Genomic DNA, 22694 nt, shown 5'->3' on the forward strand with positions numbered 1-22694 from the left:
TTTGAAAATGTTGATATTTAAACTCTCAGGTCTCTTCCAATTGGGGATGACATCTTTTGAGCTCAGTAAAGATTCATTTATGATGTCTTTTATTTGTATTATTTTAGGATAATGGACATCATTTCATGATTCCTTTCCTATGTTAGATGAATTGAGTCATCTTTGTTTTTCCAGGATTATTTGAGTCACTCACATATTAATTAGATTTTAATTAAAGATGTCAAGATGATCCATTAATTTGGTTTTGAGGAGAAATAATTTTGACTGAATTTACTATTAAGTAGTTAAAAATTAAGCATGATACTGAGATTTATGGCGTGCCGGAACCATGGACCAATCTTCCTTCTATTTACTTGAAATATGAATTTAATTTTTAATTCTATTAGTAAAGCACAATGTGGAAAATTTAGATATGATACAGAGGCAACAGTGAGAATGACTCAAAGTTTGAAAAGACCTCTTTGAGAGAGGCTGTTTATTTTTTGTCATGTGACATATTGTAAATTCTCAGATGTTATTTGTTCCCCCCTTCCAGTTCTTATCATAGGATTTCCTACATAGAATGTATTGATTTATTTATTGCTAAGATAAGGAGATTTCAGAGCAGCTTAATGAGTCTTCAAATATACATATTATATAAATGACTATACACATACAAAGAGATAAAATGAGTAAATAATAGCCAATGAGATTTAGATTATGTGGTAAAAATAAATCCTCATCGTTAAGGCATTAGATCATTGTGATTATTTTCAGGATCTCTAAAAATAGGTGAACAATACTATTGCAATACTTAAATGGATCAATATTTCACAGCTATGGGTACTCCCTCTAATGAGGTTGATAGCAACCCTTACCTCCCTGTTCTTCACACGAGATTCTTAGCTATGTCTTCCCATTAAGTATCCACTCATTATACTGGAGACCGTCATCAATGTTATTTAACTTTATATTTGGGGACAAATGCCTAGGAATACACATTGCAAAAGGGTACTGATTTATAATAGAAGAGTTTCCTTATGTAGGAGTTCACTATTCTAATGAAATCAAAGATCAAGTAACTTTCCTTATCCTACTGTGTATATACCATTACAATACTTAAGGTATCTCTTTTCCTTCTCTTTTCATACAACTGGTCTTAAAATTTTTTTTTAACTTTTAGATTCTGTCTTAAAATTAATATTGAGTGGTAAGGGTTAGGCAATGGGGATTAAAAGTGTCTTGCCCAGTCACACAGCTGGGAAGTTTCTGAGGGCAGATTTGAATCCAGGACCTCCTGTCTCTAGGTCTGGATCTCAATCCACTGAGCCACCCAGCTGCCTCCTACAACTGACCTTCTTCAGAAGATCATGGATTTACTGGATGATACCATTTATGCCACGTGTCAACTATTAAGTCATTTTGATAGGATCCTTTGAATTCTATTTATGTCTACCATAGATCTCTGCAGTTCTGACTATTTCTATTTCTTGTGATGTTCCATGAATCATAGTCATGTAGCACCATCAGGAAAATACTGAAGTTTTAAAAAAAGTTTTTCAATTTAGATGTGTAATTGATTGTAATGAATAAACAGGTTATGGGAAAAAAAGAAATGAAATAGAATATCTCTTTGCTATAAGAAACATTTAATTTAATGCATGCAGAGAAATATAGGAAAACTTTTTAATGAACTGATGCAAAAACAATCAAAACTAGGGAAAATTCAGACTCCCACTTAATTTGGGGAACTGGGTCCTCCGAGCTGACTGACAACTTCTCCCCTCAGTTTTCTAAGCATAACCCTGAGGGATCAGCATATCTCATCCTGTTGCTCACAAACTCTTCTTATCTGTTCTTCCCAATGATCATTATCTTCATTTAATTAGATTTTAGAAAGGTTATTTACTAACTATGTGTATCTTAGTAAAGCTAGAGTACTTACTATGTGGGTCTAAGGAAAATACTCTACACTGGAAGTTGATTCTCCCCTTGAACAGCAAATCCCTTCTACTAAAAGGGTAGTGAGCTGCAAATATTGGGAATTTTTGCCAGAGGGGTAACTGACATCTTTTCTCCTTTCCTGGAGTCCTTGTCAAGTCCTATACCCCATAAAAGGAGCACTTAGCTGGACTTTGAGAGTAAGTGCCCTTTTAGCATCTTGAGGCTCCTCATCTATGCACAGGACCTAGTTAATGAAGGCTTTGAATGTCTGCTACAAGAATTATACAAGGATTTGTTGGGTCCAATTCATTACATCATGGAAAGTTAGTGGGAATTCACCTAGGAGGGATTCTAGACAGGAGAACTCCTCAAAGAATTGTTCCTGGTCGTCAGGCTACCAAAGCTGACCAGACTTCCAAGTCTTCCAACCTTTAAAAATTTATAAGGTCAGAATCTATTTAATTCTGCCTCTAGATTTTCAGTTGACTTTTCTCGGAAGATCTTCCATTTGCCAACAACATGTGCTTCTCCAGTTTGAGCTGGATACAGTGGGACCTCATAGGTTAATTCATTGGTGGAAATAGTAAATGGGAAGGGGGTAGGAGAGCCCCAAGAGTGATTCCCTTTCAGGAGTTTGGACTTTTCAGTTTCTGAATTTGTAGTCTCTTCTTGTTTTTATGTAGTCCCAGAAATATCACTTAATCTTCCTCTTGAAATTGCAAGGTATTTCCTCCAAGTTGTCATCAGTCTTTACTCAACTTATTTACACATGTTTTAGTTTCTATTGATTAAAGTCTGATATCTGGGCTTTCTGCAATTAATTGGGGTGAGAGTGGACTCCCCTGCCTTATATATATGCAACAGCTACAATGATGAAAACAACAATATAGTAAAACAATTGAAATTGAATATCATGGAATTATAATGCAAGCCTGGCCAAGAACATACCACAACTTCCTGAGTGAGATAAAGGACTATGGTTATGGAATAATACATATGATGTTGGACTTGATGGTTTTAGTTTGCTGAACTGGTTTATTTTATCTTATTTTGTATTTATTAAAGAGGGTGACTCAATGGAAAATAGATTGAAAGATATAATGGGAAAGGTAAATGATAAAAAAATCAATAAAACTTAAAGATTGGTTTTGTGCTTTTATTAATAGCACAGATGAACATATTGGTTTCTTATTATGAAACAATTTTTATGAATAATCTCATTTTATTGAATTTCAGGACATATCTATCAGGTAGTATACATATTATTCCCATTTTATAGATGAGGAAACTAAAATTGAGAGATTTAAAAGTGCTTTGCCTAAAGACACATGGCTAGTTGGTAAAGTAATCAACCTGGGTCTTTTACCCAGGTCTTTGGACTCCAAACTAGCTCACTGATATGTCCACTCTGCTTTATCCTGCTTCCTATAGGCAGCTAGTTATAAGAAGGTCTCTTCTAACTCTGTGATTTTCAATGTCTTAAAAGCAGGGAAACATATCATGTTGAGAGCCAGTTCTAGAGATAGGAGGTCCTAGGTTCAAATCTGTCCTCAGACACTTTCCAGCTGTGTGACCCTGAGCAAATCACTTGACCCCCATTGCCTAGCCCTCACCACTCTTCTGCCCTGGAGCCAATACACAGTATTGACTCCAAGATGGAAGGTAAGGGTTTAAAAAAATAAATTTAAATAAATTTAAAAATAGTCAGATTTATTATGAAACTGTGGAGGCATATCTTTTTCCCTAGAATGACTTTATTCTTGAATGATTTTATTCTTGAATAATAATCAGTAAATCATTTCTTATTAGAAGATGTATTTTGAATTGGAATTTTCCAGTTAAATACCAATGGTTCTCCTAAATACAGTCCAGTTTTAGAATAGTTTGTTTGAATTGAAAAAAATTATTAATGAAGACCCAATTTCGGTGCTCCTCCAGGTAGCCTCCAAGTATCTGTCTGAATTTCTCTTTGTAACTTCAGGCTGAATTTCTCCTTCAAATCTCTCAAATTGCTTTATAAAGCAATGAAATCCTTTAAACTTTAAACTCTAGTTTATATTACTCTTATTCTGTTTCTACATTGCTTAGTGATAAGAATGTATTTTATGTTGGTCGGCTTCCAATATGAGATGGATATGTCACTTAATGAATTTTACTGAATGAATAATTGATACTGTAAACTCATTCATTCTCCAGCTGCTGATAATGTCTTGTACATTGTGATTTATCCTTCACAAGAGTTAAATTTGAAATTAAATCAAAGAACAATGAAAATGAGAAGACTGAAGACAAAGAGAAGAGAAAAAAAAATTTAAAACATGAGATTAGAAGATCATGAAGGTGTTAAAATGGGCAGAAATTATAGAATCCAACTCCACAAAATTTTAGGGCTGGAATGGAGATGAATGTTCTCCCAAAGCTCACTTCATAGAGGAGAAACTTGAGAAATAGCCAAGAAAGTTAAGGGGCTTGTTTAATGTTAGGGGAAATTTAAATACAAGATGGAAGTCCAACATCTTGATATTCAGGCTTCACAATATTTGATTAGCATGAATAGTGGAAAACTGACAAATATGACAAAATGGATCTATTTTCTTTTCTTTCTTAATGAAAATTAACATTGATCTGCCTCTAAGAAAAACAACAAAATAAGGAAGTTCTATTTTAAAATTAGAATTTCCAATAGAAGTCTCTACAAGTTAGCTCTCATTAGTAAACTTACTCTGTCTCGTTCCACTCTAATACATTGAATTATACTTTATTATATTTTATTATGTTATATTCTATCATATCATGTCATATTTCAATGTTATATGTGGGTATAAATAAACAACAAGTCTTACCCATTTATAAGGTCAAAAATATGATATGTTGCTGTGTAGGAGTATCTCCAAAGCTGTCAGATTGAATAAAGAGGCAAAAAAATTAGAATGAAAATAATTATTATGCGAACCCCAATGAACCTTGTAAAATTTAGGATTATGAAAGTAACATTTTCATGTAGAAAGTACAGGATTGAGCACAATAATAACACAGCACTAATGATCTTTACATTCCCCCCCTTTTTTATTCCTAGACTTTTGTGATTCTTGGCACCCTCCAAAGTCCTAATCCCATAAAAAGTACTCAAAATGTGGAGTTATGTTTTTACCTGACACTAGCTTGGACTTTCCTACTCAATTTTGATGAAGTCAAAAGTTCCATAACATTTCCCACCTCAGTATTGAGCTGTCCATTTCATTAAGGAATAGACTGAGGGAGTTTTATTCATTTATTTTTTAAAAATAAGTATTTATTGAATAAGCTGTCCTAAGTTACATTATTTGTATTCATTAGATTAAAACATAATTGAACTTCAGTATAATATTTATACATAACATTATAATCCATACCTGGAAGTAAAAAATATATTATGTGAATCAGTTAAAATACAAATCTCCTTGTCAGAGACTGTGTGCCTGGGCCCACCCTCAAACAAACCTGAGATCACTGAGATTATACTCAGAAGTATAATACTATGAAGAAAAGGGAGAAGAAATTTGAAATAAAGATTCAGAGTTACATTTCGTCCAATATATGTGGTTATTTTATGAGATATTGGCTTGTACACAAATTTTTTCAGAGTAATACTTAAATATGTTTAGCAAACAACTCTCATGGGAAATAACATATCTGTGTGTGTTTTGTTTCCTATGTTTCAATAGCATGTGTACTAGGTAGAAATGAAGGGTGTTATTCTTTTCAAGAGATTCTCAAAAAATTTTTTTTTTACCAAAAAACAGTCACTCAGCATCTATCTAGGAGATTAATAACTGGCTGGATAATGAGGATGGGCAAGAATGACTTTTCACTCTTTATATTAAATGGACATGATAAAGTAGGATTGACAATAGGATTCTGAATCTCTGAGAGTAAAGGAAAAATTGATTCTAGAGACCAAAGATACTTTAACCTAAGTGCTACAAATCAAAAACCTAGTTTGACAATGAGTTACTATGATCTTTTCTCCAAATTCCGTGTTATAGTATAAAAGGAATAATGATGGGCTATTTTCCATCTCATTTCAGGAAAAAAAAGAGCTGATGGAATCTAGTTCTGAATAGAATTCTGAATTGAAAGTTTGAAAGAACTGAGATTTAGTTCTGGCTGGAATAGTGACTATGTGAAATTGGACAAGTCAATTTCTCTTTTAAGATTTTCCATCTCTGCATAAATTTTCTTCCTTAAGTTCATGATACAGTGGAGGGCGAGATTCAAATTTTACTAGTTATAGGGTGATAAGTCTTGTACTGGAAGGGACTGCAGAAGTCATCTGATTCAACACCTTCATTTTATAGATGAAGATACTAAGATCTAGGTGAAGTGACTTGTCTGATATTACAAAAATAACAAACATTAGAGTTCTAAATGATAGTTTACATATTTTTCAGGATTCAGGGATTATCTAAAGTACTTATATGGTTGGGTGAATGTTTTTCCTTTGAAATAAATTAGAATTTATAATGTCGTATTCAAGTGTCAAATTTGATTTTACCTAATTCTCCCCATCGATTAAAAATGCCTTTGCCTAGAGAGAATTGAATACCACTTGTATTTCTAAGAAGCTACCTGATTTCAATGAACTGAGATATGATGAGAAGTCAAAAATGACCTGGAAAACTCAATTATGTCTTCTCTTCCTTTCCTAAAGAGTCCCTAATGAGGTACTGGGAAATATGAAGGTGAAGAGAAACTCAGGAAGACTAATTTCATGTAGAATGGTTTCCCCAGTCTTTTCTCCTTGCTTGTACACACCTAGTGATTGGACAGTATTGTTTCTAGAGTTTGTCAAATAATGAGTTTGAGAGAGGCAGCCAAAGTAGACAGATATAATAAGAGATTACCTTTGAATAATCACTTTCTAGATATGCAAACTGCCGATCAGATGATAACCCATAATTTGAAGCATTCACACTCTTCTGAAGTTTTGAAGGTGTTGATTAGAAAATAATAAAAATAAGCCAAGATTAATTACTTTGCATTTGAATAATTTGAACACCATTAAATAATATTATTGAAAAGTATATATGTATGTGCTACTTTACCATGGTGGTATTACTCAAGATGATAGATGTTTCTCCCGTTTCAATGTTATACAATATAATGTTATCATCTGAAGATTTTCGGAGGTATTCATGTCCTTTAAACAAGAAGGGAGAAGGATGATGTAATACTACAATTACCTTACTTTTAAGAAAATGAAAATTTCATGGGGAATCAAATTGCTGAGGTTCCAGGACTAACTCATGTTAGGATCTTACACAAGTGTTTGGCTCTCAGTTTTCTCATCTGTAAAAGTGGAAGAGTTGGATTATATGTCCTTCTAGCTCTAACCTTCTATTAGGATACAAGTATGCACATTATAATTAGTACCAAACTGCTTCAGTTAGAGCTTTTTATTTTTGAAATGTCAAAGTATTAACAAGATATCCTTATGCAACAGAGATTAGGAATCTTAGCAGCATTAGATACATAGGTACATTGCTTAATTCAACTTAGCATTAAAAAATTCATTTTTAGGAAAGAAACAAAACAAAATAATCCAAAATGAATGTTTTGAAATTGCAATGACCAACCTTAATCCCAAAGCACATATATCAGAAGGATATTGGTAAATGTGGTTCTTAACAATTTACTTTAAGGGCAACCCTACATTTCTGAAAATAAATGCAATGGCAATCCTTTTAACTTTGGACTCAAGTTATATTACTCATTCCATTTCCACACTATTTAGTGACTGAAAGACTGTCATCCATTCACTTTATTTCCATTATTAATTAAAGTAGATCCTCATTAACTTTCACTATTGTATTTCTTTAAGTGGTGAAAGTACTTAGGATAGCACAAAACATTTTCCTTCAGTGGATACTGGGCACTTCTTTGACTATGCCAACTCTACATCTCTATTCTTTGTGGCATTCAGATGGAAAAATAAATTATGATTGGTCTAAAAAATCACTCAGTGCTGCTGATTTTCTGACCTTTTCAAAGTTTGTAAACCGACTTATAGCAAAACTAACATATTGAAAATGTCTAATATTATAAGTATTTAGTTTATTGTTGGTTCTGTTGTGTTCTGCCCACCAACTCTTCTCAACACACACACATACACACACATGCGTAAGTAAGCTTATTAACAAAAACACTTAACTCTTCTAGAATCAAAACCATCTAATGGCATTCTGTTCTCCTCCTCATGTTCTACCTCTACCCCTCTCTGGAAACCCAGATTACCAGAATTCTGGACTAGAAAAGCAGGTCATATCAGTCATTCTCAAAATTAATTCTAATGTTATATTCTCATTATTTTATCATGTATGGCCAAATTCTAGACATCTTTATGGAAATTTGTTTCAGACTCTGATTGGGTTGTATAAACCTCACTCACATCTATACTTATGTTTTTATTGGATTTTCATGTTTTGAGAAAAAGTATTCAGTTTTTTAAATTTAGAATGTAATTCAATTTAATACGATAAACATTATTAAGCACCCATTATACACAAAGCACTCTAAAAGCACTTTTAAAATATAACAAATTTTCTCTGCACTCATGGAGCTAACAATGACTCTTACAAGGATGTGAGTCATGCAAGGATAGTTATAATACAAAATAATATGACTTCTAAGGCTTCTTCAAATTTTACATCTGTTTCCCAGCATCTTACAGAGAATAGGTGCTTAATAAATATTAATTGAAAATTTTTATTAGAAATGTGTCAAACAGGTTACTATGTGAAGTCTAAGGGATAAAAAGACAAATTGCCTTTGTTTTCACTATGATATGACCTTAGACATTTAAAGATGTTTTGGTACCTGGAGAACTTAGGTATGGAATACCTGTTAAGAACAGAAATACAAAGAAGACAATCAACTTGCCTGAAATCCAATTTGGAAAAAATGTTTTGTAATGAAAAGTTCCATTCAAAACATCCTTTAATGTGAGAGCTCTTGTACTTCCTTCTGAGTGGTGGACTTTAGAAAAAAAAAAACATGAAAATGAATATGGTATTAATGAACAGATCAATAAACACCAATAAAGAAACTATCATCATCTCCATTTATCTTGTTCTTTCTCCAACATTTTCTCGGTATTCTTCCATAAGTTAATGGAAATAAGATGCACTTGTAATATGTCAACTGGCCAAATCAATGAGATTCTCCCTCCTCAAAGGAATGTTGGACTAGATAAATAAATATATATTCATATTTGTGTTTGTATGGCATATATATACATATGTGTATATCATATGCATACCTCTATAAGTAGAAGAGATCCTCCTCCTCAAAAAAAAGAGAAAGCAAGAGAATGATAAACCACAAAGAACAGTATTTTACCTTTTTAAATAGATATGGATTACCCATATTTTTCAAAATAGAGAAGATTTTACTCTAAGAAACTCACATGCCAGCTCAAGGTTAAACTATAACCATGCAGGAATATATTTCTTTTTTAAATTAATTTTTTTCAATAAGCAAAAAAATATTTTATCTGAATGCCACCTCCCCTTCCTCCATTGAAAGAAATAAAAGAAAAACAAAAATATCATAACAAATATAGACAGTCATGCAAAACAAATTCCCATAGTGGCTATCTCCCCAAAACATGCTTTATTATTTCATATAGGTCCACCATCTCTGTTGCAGGAGATGAGAAACCTTTTCCATCATTTATCTTTTAGAATTATGGTTATTCATTATGTTGATCAGATTATAAAATTATATTTAATTCCAAGCCTGAATTCTCTTAAATCACATTTTTATTTTTAAAAATAATGTTATAATTTTTAGCAATAGTAATAGAAATAGTACATCTTTATAGGTGCATAAATTCTTAGATTTAGATTTGGAAGGGACCACAGAAATCATAGAATCCAACCAAATTTTTGTATTTGAGGAAACTAAGGACCAGAGAGTTTCTGACTCTCCAAGGTCAGGCAAGGAGTAAGTGGAAGAAGTGGGATTTGAACACAGCTAGATTCCACAGCACTTTTTGAGTTCTGAAAAAGAAAGGCATTCTAGAAGTGTAACTACTAATCTTACCCCAAAGAGCTGGATTTTTCCCTTTCCTCTTTCCTTTTGTTTTTATTCTCTCCCCATCTCACACAAATCGCAGTTCTAAAATATGCAAGTGGAGAGTGAAATGGGGATATGAAGTCTTCTAACTTTGCATTCAAATGTCTTTGCATGTATGACTTATTTTATTATATATTATATGATATTTATTTTACTTATATTTAATGAATTATATGACATTGTTATATAATGGTATATGTATTTATTTTGTTTCATATGACATATATATGCATATATATCTTTTACATATAGTTTACATAATATTGACCAGAGTAAAGGAAACTTTATATATTCTCAGCTTATTGATGGCTTTGTTGCTAATTAGCTAAGTGTTGTTTTAACTAAAAAGTCAACTGCCTCTTTGGTCCTCAGTGGTTTCATTAATGAAATGATCTTCTTGAATTAAATGATCTCTAAGGCTCCTTTCAGTTCTAACACATGAGAATTCTGACTCTTAATTAGAATCTCTGTATCAAAGAGCCTATGGAGTGATAGAACCATAGCTTTAGGGTTAAAATGAACCTTGGTAGCCATAGCATCAATTTTCCTCATTTTACAAGGGTTTGTGTCCTTATCAGGACAAAATTACTGGTTGGATAGTGATACACTGTTGATTACTTCAACCATTTAACCAGTTAACACCAAAGTATTTTTGTTCCATTAATCTGTGCAGCTATTAATGTTATGCTAAGAAAGTGATATCACGCTAGAATGAGATAAGGGTTGTTAGCTCTTTTTACAATCAGGAAGTGGATCCTCAATAACATTACATTTTTTTCCTCTTAGAAAAATTTCCTATAATTTGCTTTGTCACATGTCCTCTCCATTCTAATTAAGATTGAATTTATTTCATGATCACATACTGCAAAAGCTTCTCTGTTAATTGAACTGTTATAGATGGTACCCATACCATTTGTTTTATAAACCCTATTCAAGTGACAGTAAACCATTTTACTGAAAACAATAGCATTAGGAAAAACTTTCCATATTTGCCTCATCCAATTTTTCTTAGAAATTCCACAAACAAATAGCAATCTGCTCTTAATGTAATGAGTGAGGAAAAAGCACAACACAATTTGCAGTCAAAATTATTTTCTTCTTGAAATACACTTGAGCTATGTCTACTCAATGCTGAAATGCTGAAACATATGGATGAAAGTAGAAAAATTCAGTCAAATCATTTTGATGCGTGGAAGTATGGATATGTGTGTGTGTGTATGTGTATAAATGATCAACTAAAAATTTCATTTTTCTTCTAAATTTTCATCCATCATGTAAAGATAGTCTTAGAGCTTTATTTTAGACCTAACTTCTTTTGTAGATCTAAATCTATTCCTGGGTTTATAGCTATAATCTTATATAATGAGCTTTATATCTTCATAAATATATTTACAACTTATTTTACTTACTTGTAATCTCACTTTTCAAAGCAATTTGTAAAAATTAATTTTAATCCTTCACCATACTATAGATAATATCAAGATATTTCATATAAATTAGCAAGTTAACCAAAACCAAAAAAAAAGGTTTACATTGATCATATTTTAATTACAGAATGGATTGTGTCCAAGATTGTATATCATAAATTGTTCAATGCTTTAATGTCACTAAGGCAACCTCCTCAGAATCAGACCCCCCATCCTTTTAAATCAAGTATTCGTATGATAAAACTGTCTGACTGAAAATCTTGGAGTATCATATCTTTCAAAAAGTCAGTTACAGGTGATCAAAGGGCAATACGGAGGCACATGTTGTGCACAAGATGCTGTTCATCCCTTTGTTTAGAAGACAACAAATATGGGTTGGTTTTAAATGAGGCAGAATTGCACAAAGTTGTTTGCCATGTTTTTTCTTCCAGGGTCTTCAAATTCCAATGGCAAAAGTCAAGAAACTGGTGATGACCCAGGATGCAGTGGATGACATTGGCCTCTTTGATGTCTGACCAAGCTCGAAGTGATCCACAGAGCCTTCTTCTGCCACCTTCATAGCCATGAAAACAAATTGTTCACATCTGCCCATTTTGCTGGGGAAAGTCTTCATATGCTTGAGGTAGACATCCCCCTATGTCACTGAGGACTTTGAAGCCTGTCAGTTACCCTCAGCCTGGTTTAGACCAGCTGCCAAGAGGGTTTCATAGCTACAGCTTCTTGGAGCCACAGGGGAGCATTGAGTGACAGGTGGACACCAAAGGTGGGTGAACAGTCCTAAAAAGGCACAACAAGCCCTCTCACCAGAGGGGCTAGGTAGGTTTTCCTAAACATTCGTTGGTCCTCGTAACAAGTCTAGGAAAGAAGAGTTAGAATTTGCAAATCTGGTTAAGGGTCACTCTTAAGCGCAGCCACCTAGTTGCCTAGGTTTGCAGAGCTTTGTCATCTGCCAGTTGACCATCAGGAAATAAAATCTCTTTTTGGGCCAGTTAGGTGGCTCAATGGATAGAGAGCCAGGTCTGGAGATGTGAGGTCCTGGGTTCAAATGTGGCCTTGGAGATGTTCTAGCTACATGGCTCTGAGCAAATCACTGAATCCCAATTGCCTAGCACTCTTCAGCCTTGGAACCCACAATTGGTATCAATTCTAAGACAAAAAGTAAGGGTTTTCTTGAAAATAACTCTACCTATTATGCTGCACAATGGTTCACTTTCACACAGAAGGTGAACCTACACAAATAAATCCATAAATCATTGAAGTATTCAGATATTGAGGCAGAAGAAAACTTTTTATTTGGAATGTGAGTTACCAATCCATCTTTATAACTGAAGTATTAAAACTATTAGCACAATCACAATTAGTATTAATGCTAAATATCACCCATTATTTTTAAAAAATCATTTGTTTATTACATTTAAGTACCCAGTTAACTTCCTCTCTCCCCTCCCCCATTAGGGAAGGCATTATTTGACAAAAAGATATATATATATATGTATATGCAAATCATCTTACTTATTTCTATTTATCAGTTCTTTCTCTGGAGTGGACATACACAATTCATTCTTCAAATGATATTTCTGTTGCTGTTCTCTTGGTTTTACTTGTTTCACTCTTCATAATTTCATGAAGATTTTTCCATGTTTTACTAAAATTAACCTATTTGTCATTTCTTACAGATGGTAGTATTCCATCACAATCATATGGCTAATAGTCATCCCTTCAGTTTCCATTTCCACAAAGAGAGTTGTTATAAATATTTTGGAATATATAGATTCTTTTCTTTTTTCCTTGTCAACTTAAGAAAAAAACCTAATAGTGGCATTGCTGGGTCAAAAAGTATACACGGTTTTATAACTTTTGGCATGATTGCTTATTGTTCTCTAAAATGGTTGGTTCCATTTGCAGTTCTACCAACAGTGTATTAGTATCCCCATTTTTCCACATCTCTTCCAACCCTTGTCATTTTGCCCCTTTATCATTTGTCAGTCATTTTGTCAGGTGTGAGATAATACCTCAGGATTGTTTTGATTTGTATTTCTCTAATCAATAATGATGCAGAGCATTTTAAATGGCTATGTAGAGATTTGAATTCTTTATCCAAAAACTGTCTGTTCATATCTTTTGACCATTTATCAGTTGAGGAGTGGCTCATATTCTTATATATTTGATAAAGTTCTCTACATATTTTAGATATGGGACCTCTATCTGAGAAACTGTCTCTAGAAATTTTTCCCAATATTACTTTCTGTCTAATCTTGGCTACATTAGTTTTATATGTACAAAAACTTTTCAAATATTTATTTTAACATAGTGTCGTAAATAATCTTTCTAGATTTTCTCTATCATCTCATTAATAATAAACAAATAATTCTTTTGAGGATCTCACGGTCCCAAAGTATAATTTTTCTTAGAAGTTTTTCTAAAGCTCTAAATTAGAAGCTAGCCTTTCTCTTACATGCCCAGGACAATAATACATGAGTGTATGTTCTACTAGTAATTTATTTTTATGGGTACATAGAAGTTGCAATTGTTATTGATCTTCATGGAATATTTAGCATATATTTTATTATGACTCAGAAAATATCTGTAAAGCAATTAATAGTCTTATTAATCCTCTTAGTGGTTTCATAGAAAACATGTGCTAAGAACTTTTCATACCAGTGTTAGTAGGTGGGAGAGAAGGGATAGTAGAAGAGATGGACTGTCATCATTCCTCTAAAAAATGCACTGCTAACTCATCTCCATGGAACTTTCTCTCTCATGTCATAAATAATGCGTCACCCTGAAAGCTCCCTCTTACACTAGACTACCCACATTGGAAGTTCTCTGCCCTGAATGATTGATTTCTCCCAGAAACTCCAATTTAAGGAGTCCCAGGTCCACCATGTCTTCATTCTTCTCATTGTACCACTGGCTCTTCTCCATTAGATTTTCTTTACTATTAGCTTCTGCTTGGGAAGATTTACCATCCTCCTCATCCTTTTAAGTTCCCTTTTGTTTTCCCCCATTAGAATTTAAGTTCCTGGGAGGTAATGACTTTTTTCTTGCTTATATGTGTATTTGCAGCACTTAATACAATGCTTAGTATATACTAAAGCTCTCAGTAAATGCTTGTTAAATTGACATGACTTGGTGAGTGTCTCCTCCAGACCCTATAGCATGGTGCTATATTGGTATACAATGGTTTACAGTACCCACAGAGGCATGAGGAAGGAGGTGGAGCCAAAGGGACCACAATATAATCAATCTTCCTTGAAGGGAAAGAATTTTAGTTTGACACTTTATACTTGACATGCAAGTCAAATTCTTAATATTGCAATTTGTTAATACTAGCTGAAATGTATATAGGGCTAGAAGATTTGCAATGTGCTTTATAAATGTTATGGAACAGATATTATTATTATTATCCATAGTTTACAAGGAAAATGAAGCTGAGAGGTTAACTCACTCAACCAGGGTCATACAGCTATTCAGTATATTAGAAAGAATTTTAACTCAGTTTCCCCCAAGTTCAGTACACTGGCCAACCTAGCTGTCTCAGTTTGCCATTGATGTATAGGAGATGTGTAAAGGTTAAAAGAATGAGAATAGAAGGGTATAATATGTGTATTAGGCCTACCTTTGGATTTGAGTAGAGAAATATACAGGTATAGAAAGGAAGATCCATGTAGCGATTATTTAACCTATTTTCTTTTGGAATAATAGATCTAGAACTGATTATCTTTTAGGATAATAGACCTAGAAGGTATCTTAAATCCCAACGGCTGCTTTTATTATAGATAAGGCCTAGAGAAATTAAGGAACGAATCAGAGGAAAGATTTGACAGAATGTCCTCTGATTCAGTATCAAGGCTTTTTCCACTGTATCTTTGGCAAAGGTTTATGAATGTGTTTTGTTGTGGGTTTTTTTTCCCAAGGAATTTTTTTTGTGACAAACTTAGAATTCCTCTTAGTTTAACTGAATCCAATTCAGTAAATATTTATTCAGGGCCTGCTATGTGTAAAATCACCTTTGTAAGGCAGGGAATGAAGAACTAAAATAAACTGTCCCTCCTCTCAAGGAGTTCACATTCTCTTGAGGGAAAATAAAATGCTTAATATATTTAAAGCTCTTCTTTCCCTCCTTTATATGGTTAATAGTTTTCTAAAATGTCACCCGACAAGCAGAATCGACTTTCATAAAAATCTTTATGAAAATATCCCATAGAGGCATATCCAATATTTACCTTGACACAAATTTTCACCTTTGAATTAGCATTTATTTTTATTGAACTTGACAGCTTTTTCTGCATTAATGCGGTCAAAGAAATGGTATCAACAACCAACTTGACATGTGTAGTCTAGAGTAAATAAAGGATTCTGAGGAGAAAAATGTTCTGCTTTCTTCCATTTTTTCCTTCCATATTTGTTCTTGCTCTCTGCACTGATTCTTAATTGATATATTGTTAAATTTATCTAAGTGTTTTTCCATGCCTCTTAGTGTTTTTATGTAACTATGTTTTTTAAATGTGTGGTATATCAGTTTAGACTCTCAGATTACCAATTTTCAGGAGCAAAAGTAGTGACTGTGGAACTTTGTATAATTAGTAGAGTTTGTGTATGATTAGGCTTTAATAAATGCTTCCTCAAGGCTAATGGAAATGTTTGATAGGCAATGGGGTGGAACAGTGATAAAAGTGCTGGATTTGGGTCAGAGATTTGTTATTTAAATGTTGACTCTGTCCCTTCCAACCCAAGTTGCTTAGGCAAGTTAAATTAATCTCTTTAGGCTTCAGTTGCCTCATCAGAAAAGTTGGACTAAGTGATCTTCGATGTCTCTTCTAGTTTTAAAACTATTATCCTTTTATGAAAATCACCTGAATGCTTTTATTCAAAAATAACTATTTATTAAATATCTAGAAATAATTATTAAACACAAAGCATACATTAATAGGTACTAGACTTGATAGAAAACTAAATTAAACATGATCTCTTTTTGTATGGACCTTAAAATCTGTCAGAATGATAAAAATACTTAAACAGATTAATATAAAAAATTAGAATGTGACAATTTACATAAGAAAAATAAAAGACTATGGGATCAGATGAAAAATGTGTTTCATCCCACAGAGAATATTACTGTTTTCACAAAAAAAGTAAAACTTTGGTGCTTTCTGTGCTTTCTTTTGTTGTCTTTTGATCTAGAATTTGGTGGTTAAATTTTGGTCCTGAGGAGGCAAAAGAAATGACCATAGAGGGGGCAGCTGGGTAGCTCAGTGGATTGAGAGCCAGGCCTAGAGATGGGAGGTCCTAGGTTCAAATCTGACCTCAGCCACTTCCTAGCTGTGTGACCCTGGGCAAGTCACTTGACCCCCATTGCCTAGCCCTTACCACTCTTCTGCCTTGGAGCCAATACACAGTATTGACTCCAAGACGGAAGGTAAGGGTTTTTATAAAAAAAAAAAAGAAATGACCATAGAGTTGAAGCTAGGTGAGATCTTAGGGACCATCAAGCCCAACCATTTTATTTTACAAAAGAGAAGTTTGATTTGCCTAGGGCTACATAGCCAGAAAGTATGAGCCACAATTAAATTCAATTTTTCCTACCTCAAAAGTTTATCACCATAACCATTACACCTCCTAGATACCTCAGTTGAGAATAGATTTGATATCATCCTCTCTGCTAATCCATGCTGAGGATTAGAACATGGTGTAGATGTTCTTTTCATTGGTACTGTCAAATTTTTAAAAAATACTAAACCTGGAGAGAATAGATCACCAGAGGTTATCAATATATGTTGGTTTTCAGTTGTTTCCAACTCTTCATGACTGCATGGGCCATATTGTGCAAGCAGTTTTCTTGGCAAAAATGCTGGAATGGTTTGTCATTTCCTTCTACAGTAGATTACAGCAAACAGAGGTTAAGTAACTTTCCCAGGATCATATAGGTAGTAAGTATTTAAGGCAAAATTTGAACTCTGGACTTCCTGACTCTAGTCCTAGCTCTCTCTCCACTGAGCCAGCTAGTTGTCTCCTTGTAAATATATAGCTAGAACAATAATGAAGAGATGGTCATAGAAGAACAAAAGGCGGGGGAACCTCTTCATCATTAAGTTCAAGGGATATCATTCAGTCTGCAGGAAAACCAGAAATGTGAAATCTGGTGGGAGGAATGGAAAATGGGGCATAGTCTTAAAGGTGAAAAAGGTAACTCAGGAGGAGCCCCCATGCTGGAAGAAGGATGAATAACAGGGAGATGGAAGCTTAGACCAATATATTTGATCAAGGGAGAACTCAAATAACTATTCTAGAGTAAAATAAACTAGGTCATTTGAGAACAGTAAGGTAGAACATCTTTTTTAAGGCTAAGCTAAGGTCGTAATACATTTCCATGGATGAATGGGCCTATGACACAAATGATCATTAGGAGAATAAGAACTCCAGTGCCTGTGAGGCATGGATCCCTATGGTATCCATTGATTGGCTTGGGGAATTACTAGGGAGATGGAGAAAATAGAGAAAGTATTAAATATGTGACTATGAAAAGCAAATGAGATTTTTGAAGATGAGCAGAGGCAGAGTCAGTTTTTAATTTTTGGCTTTGATACAGAGAAAAACAATAAGATATTTTAACTGTTGAATAGCTAGCTGACTGAAGGAGGCTGCAAATGGTGTCTGAGGTTAACCAAGCTATGATCTCCCTTGAAGATGGCAGCCACTGAGAATGATGTAGAGGATGGAAAAGAGCACCAGGTTTGGAAATAGATAGTTTGTACAGAATACCAGCTCTTCTCCTATAACCACCTCTCTGAGCCTCATTTTCCCCAACTTCAAAAAGAGGAGTTTGACTTAGATTATTTCTAGATATTTTTTCAAGCTCTCAATCCTATGCTTTGATGAGTCAAATTAATTGAGTTCAGGCTGAGGTAACATTTTGACTGTGGAACAAGTATTGAGAAAACAAAGGGAATTATCCAGAAAGGAAAGGCTATCATTCCCCTAGCAGTGATGATGAACCTTTTAGAGGGGTGGGTGATGTCCTCAGGCATGTGTGGAAATGGTAAAGGTTGCATCCTGGCCCTACATCCCTCTGGCTTTCTAGTAATGAACCCTGGCAAACTCTGTGCTGGGGCAATGGTGCACATGCTGTGGAAAGGAAAACTGAAGCAAGTTTGGACTTTCTGCCACTCAGGTGGAACAAACAGCAGTTGGAATGCTAGAGAGAAGATATTGACAAGAATGACAGTTGGTGGGGAGAGGGGAACTTGGAGAGTGACAGGTGGTCTCGAGGACTCTCTTTCCTGGCCTTTGGACTGGAAGGAGTGCTCTCTCCCTGTCTCGGGAAAGAAGTACCTCTATTCCTGATTTTCCCAATTGTGTGCTCTACCATGATTCCTATGATCATTGTCATAGAGCAAAAGGATTTAAGGGGAGCAGTTTGTAAGTAAGTAAGTCTGGTCTTTAGGGGCATCAGTCCAAAGAGACAGGCCCAATCAGCTCTGAAAATCAGAACCTTTTCTTCCTCTTGCTGCTCTACTGCTAAAGACTTTGAGTTTAAGAAAGCTAGTACAGATTAGCTTAGACAGGAATAAAAGAAACCCTCCACCAGCCTGAGGCCTGACCTCAGCTCAAAAGCTGAGAGAGACTTAAACTCAATCTAGGGAAATCCCGATTCCCTCTTCCCTGATATCTTTCCAATCCAAACTTGTTATTAAATTTCATCTTTATTTAATAAAACTGCAGTCAGATAAGAGGACTATCATTTCAGGTGGAAATAGAGGGAGCAGAACCCAAGAACAACTATTCAACTATTAACAGTCCTTATTGGATCCCTGCTGGGCAACCTTGGTCAGAAGGTGGGGGGGAGGCTTGTCCCTCAGTGGGGTCCCTGCTTACCTGCTCTGGCGTATCTTCAGTATCAATCAATAAAGAAGACATGCCCTCAGGCTATCATAGTTGGCCCATTTCTCGGGAACCCCATTTTTCAAAGATTTCCTCTCAGCAGGGGGGGTATCTTTCTCCTTTTACCTCACCAGCATCCATATTCCCTCTGTTCCTGTAACTCCTCCAGTTCCTGTTACAAAACTTCCTTATTCCCTGTATCTCTTCAATCCTTTACAATTACTTTAACTATTACAATGCTCACAGAAAGGTCTCTGAGTGCCCCCTCTGGCATACATGCCATAGTATCACCACCACAGCGCATGTAGTGAAGGATGAGATTAACTGGAAAAGTTTCTACAACATAGTAACTAGATCTTATTACTTAGGATCATGAAATCCCTAGTTCAATATCCTATAGTTTGAAATCATATAGTTCAAACTCCCCTTTTTATTGGTGAGAAAACTAAACTACTGTAGAGGGGAGATAACTTTCTAGGACAGAAGTCACTTTTCCCAAGGTGTCATGTAATCATAAGAGGTAGAGGTAGATTTGAACCCAGATTCTCAAATTCTTCCAAGGATTTCTCCACTGTACCAAAGGTTATATTATTATTTTAGGGGCTATATAGGAGTGGTATAGAGGATATAAAGTGGTCTGAGTAAACTGAGTATAAATAGAAGATACTGGCAGAAGTCTGTACCCCAAAGACATCAAAGGAAAAGGGAAAGGATCAATAAAGACAAAAATATTAATAGCAACTCTTTTTGTAATGGAAAAGAATAGGAAATTGAAGGGATGATTATCAATTAAGGGATGGCTAAATAAGTGATGGTATGTGAACGTGATGGAAATTTTAATATGCTATATAAGAAATGATGAAGGGGACAGTTTCTGAAGGAAAAAATAATCTTCATAGTAACAATAAAATAATAAAGCTAATCAACTTGGAAAGACTTAGTAACTGATCAAAATGTTGACCTACCACAATTCCAAAGGTCTCATTATGAAACATGCTATCCATCACCAGACAGAGAAGCAATAGCCTCAGTGCAGATTGAAGCAAATATTTTTTCTTTTTTTTCTTTTTTGAATATGACTAAGAGATCTGTTTTGGATAGCAATGGCTTTGTTTTTCTTGCTTTCTATGTGGGTGAGGGGGGGAGAAAATTGGAAACTGAAAAAAAAAGATTTTAAAAGTTTTTTAAAAGAGAGGTAATGGCAGCTAGATTAAGATCTTTGCAAGCTAATTCCTTGGTTTGTTGGTGTGATAGAGAAGGAGCTTTAGAGAGACTGATGGGGAATAAAGTCAGCTCAAGGCAAAGGGCCTGGGGGGAAGTGAAGCGTGGGTTTTACCGCCAGAAGTATCATAGTTTAGGATTTGGAAGTAATTTCTCTTCTTAAAATTTAAGGGACTAATTGAAAAAGCGAATGCTACATTTACTGGGTTACAAAACAAGCTGCACAATTCTGGTTAGATCGATACTTTCAAATGCTGTGGAATGTGGAATGTTGTCAGGTGTTTGGTCCAGGAATGGCAGTTTGGACTCCTGCCAATCACATCCCTTATGCAACATGGAAACTAATTATCTTGTTCAGACCCTGGCTTTCTGGGATTATGAGTTAGTAGAGCAGTAGTCCTCAGGCATAATTCCTCTGAGTAATAATAGCTGACATGTAACACTTTAAGACTTGCAAAGCACTTACACATACATTAACTCATTTGTTCCTCAAAACATCCTTTGAGATAAGATAACTGATAACTTTTCAAAATTAAATTTCAAAGTTAATATTTGGTTGATTGAATTTGATTTACTTTCCCTCCTAATCCTCCCCAAACCCATTGCCACTGTTTTTATTTGCAGCTACTATCTGAGAAAAATACATTAATTCTGGCCAGGATATGATTTGTAAAGGACAAGTAATATCTCCATTTTATATGTGAAGAGACTGAAGTTTAGAGATGTTAAATAACTAGTTTGTGGTCATGTTGCTAATAAATGTCAGAACTCAGGTCTCTCCTGACTCTCAAGTTCAGCATGCTTTCTGCTACATATCTCAAAGGTTGGAGTGTAGAGTTATGGAAAGAAATTGGTTAAGTATCGGTGTAGATTTAAGTGAAAACTCATAGCAAGGAAAACAACTGAGAACGTTGTTTTCTCCCAAAGTATCCATATTTCATGTTCCCTAATTTTTTCACCTATATAAGAACTGTCTCCTAATAATAGTGTAAATACATTTATTGGGAAGACTGTCTTATGTTTCTTTTATAGTCATTAATAATATCAAAGTACGTAGTAGGCGTTCAATAAATATGAATGAATTTTTACTTCTTTCCTAATATTTCAATATTAAAATGTAATCTTTTGCTAAAACCATACTTTTGGCAGCCATCCTTTGTGATCTCCAATAGTTGAGCAGAAGTTGAAATGAATTTTAAAAACATATCCTTCTTCTAAATATATCTAGCACTTACTTGATTAACACTTAATTCCTGACAGTGTCCTTATACTCAATTTGTTGGCCCATATTTGGTGTAGTTACTCATAAGCCACTTAAACACTAATTAACTGTATTTTAATTATTTGCAATTTTCTGACTTTTATGTGAGTGCAAAGCAGAAAATTGTTTCAATTATGAATCCAAGAAATTACAATTCACAAAAATGATTCACAAGCAAGTTAATGATGCTTTCATCTTCCTATTTTCAACCCCTTTTTAAAACTTTGTGATCATACTTATTTGGAATTCTATTGATCTTATTATATTAATCTGGACCCAACAGTTGAGGGCAAAATGTTAAAAGGATATGATGTTATAATGCATCTGCTGTCCTTTTAAATGTATTTGTCAACAACATGGGGCAATATAGTTAGGTGAGCCCATAATATCTGATTCATCACTTCTCTCTGTCCCTCTGCCTACATAACTGCCCAGAAATGAAAATCCTTATCTTGTTTACAAAGTGACACAGAATAGGGCACATAAATGGCACATATCTGTTGCCTCCATAAAAGTAACAAAACATCTGTTTGTGCATGTTGACCCCATCCTGACGTGTAGTCATTTACAAAGTTAGCACTTCTGTGATTCTAGAAAAGGAATTATAGCAACAGAAGGGACCTCAGAGAGGTCATCTACTCCAACTTTTTCATTTTACAGAAGAGGAAACTGAGACCTAGAGATGTTATATGATTTGCCTAGGGTATTGCAGGAGTAAGTATCAGAGTGGGGAGATTTGAACTCTTTGTTCTTTCCATCATACTTTATTGCCTAAGATGTGGTCCTATTTCAGAGTCTCCGGGTTTATTGTAAAGGAGGTAATAAATGCTTAGTTCTTGCACTCTTTGAATAAATCTCCCAAGGAA

General features: G+C 34.4%; 1 protein-coding gene across 1 annotated transcript in view; it reads right to left on the reverse strand.

Moving 5' to 3' along the window:
- The window catches only part of FAP (fibroblast activation protein alpha), a 90750-nt gene that overhangs the window by 62120 nt on the left and 5936 nt on the right, over nt 1-22694 (reverse strand). Inside the window, exons 3-6 of the mRNA XM_007494270.3 lie at nt 8842-8937; nt 7008-7102; nt 6807-6881; nt 4767-4819 (exon numbers count right to left, since the gene is read on the reverse strand). Of these exons, the coding sequence (XP_007494332.1) occupies nt 4767-4819; nt 6807-6881; nt 7008-7102; nt 8842-8937 (319 nt within the window). The remainder of the gene's footprint in view (nt 1-4766; nt 4820-6806; nt 6882-7007; nt 7103-8841; nt 8938-22694) is intronic.

This window comes from Monodelphis domestica, chromosome 4, assembly GCF_027887165.1.
Source record: "Monodelphis domestica isolate mMonDom1 chromosome 4, mMonDom1.pri, whole genome shotgun sequence".
NCBI classification, from domain to species: Eukaryota; Metazoa; Chordata; class Mammalia; order Didelphimorphia; family Didelphidae; genus Monodelphis; species Monodelphis domestica.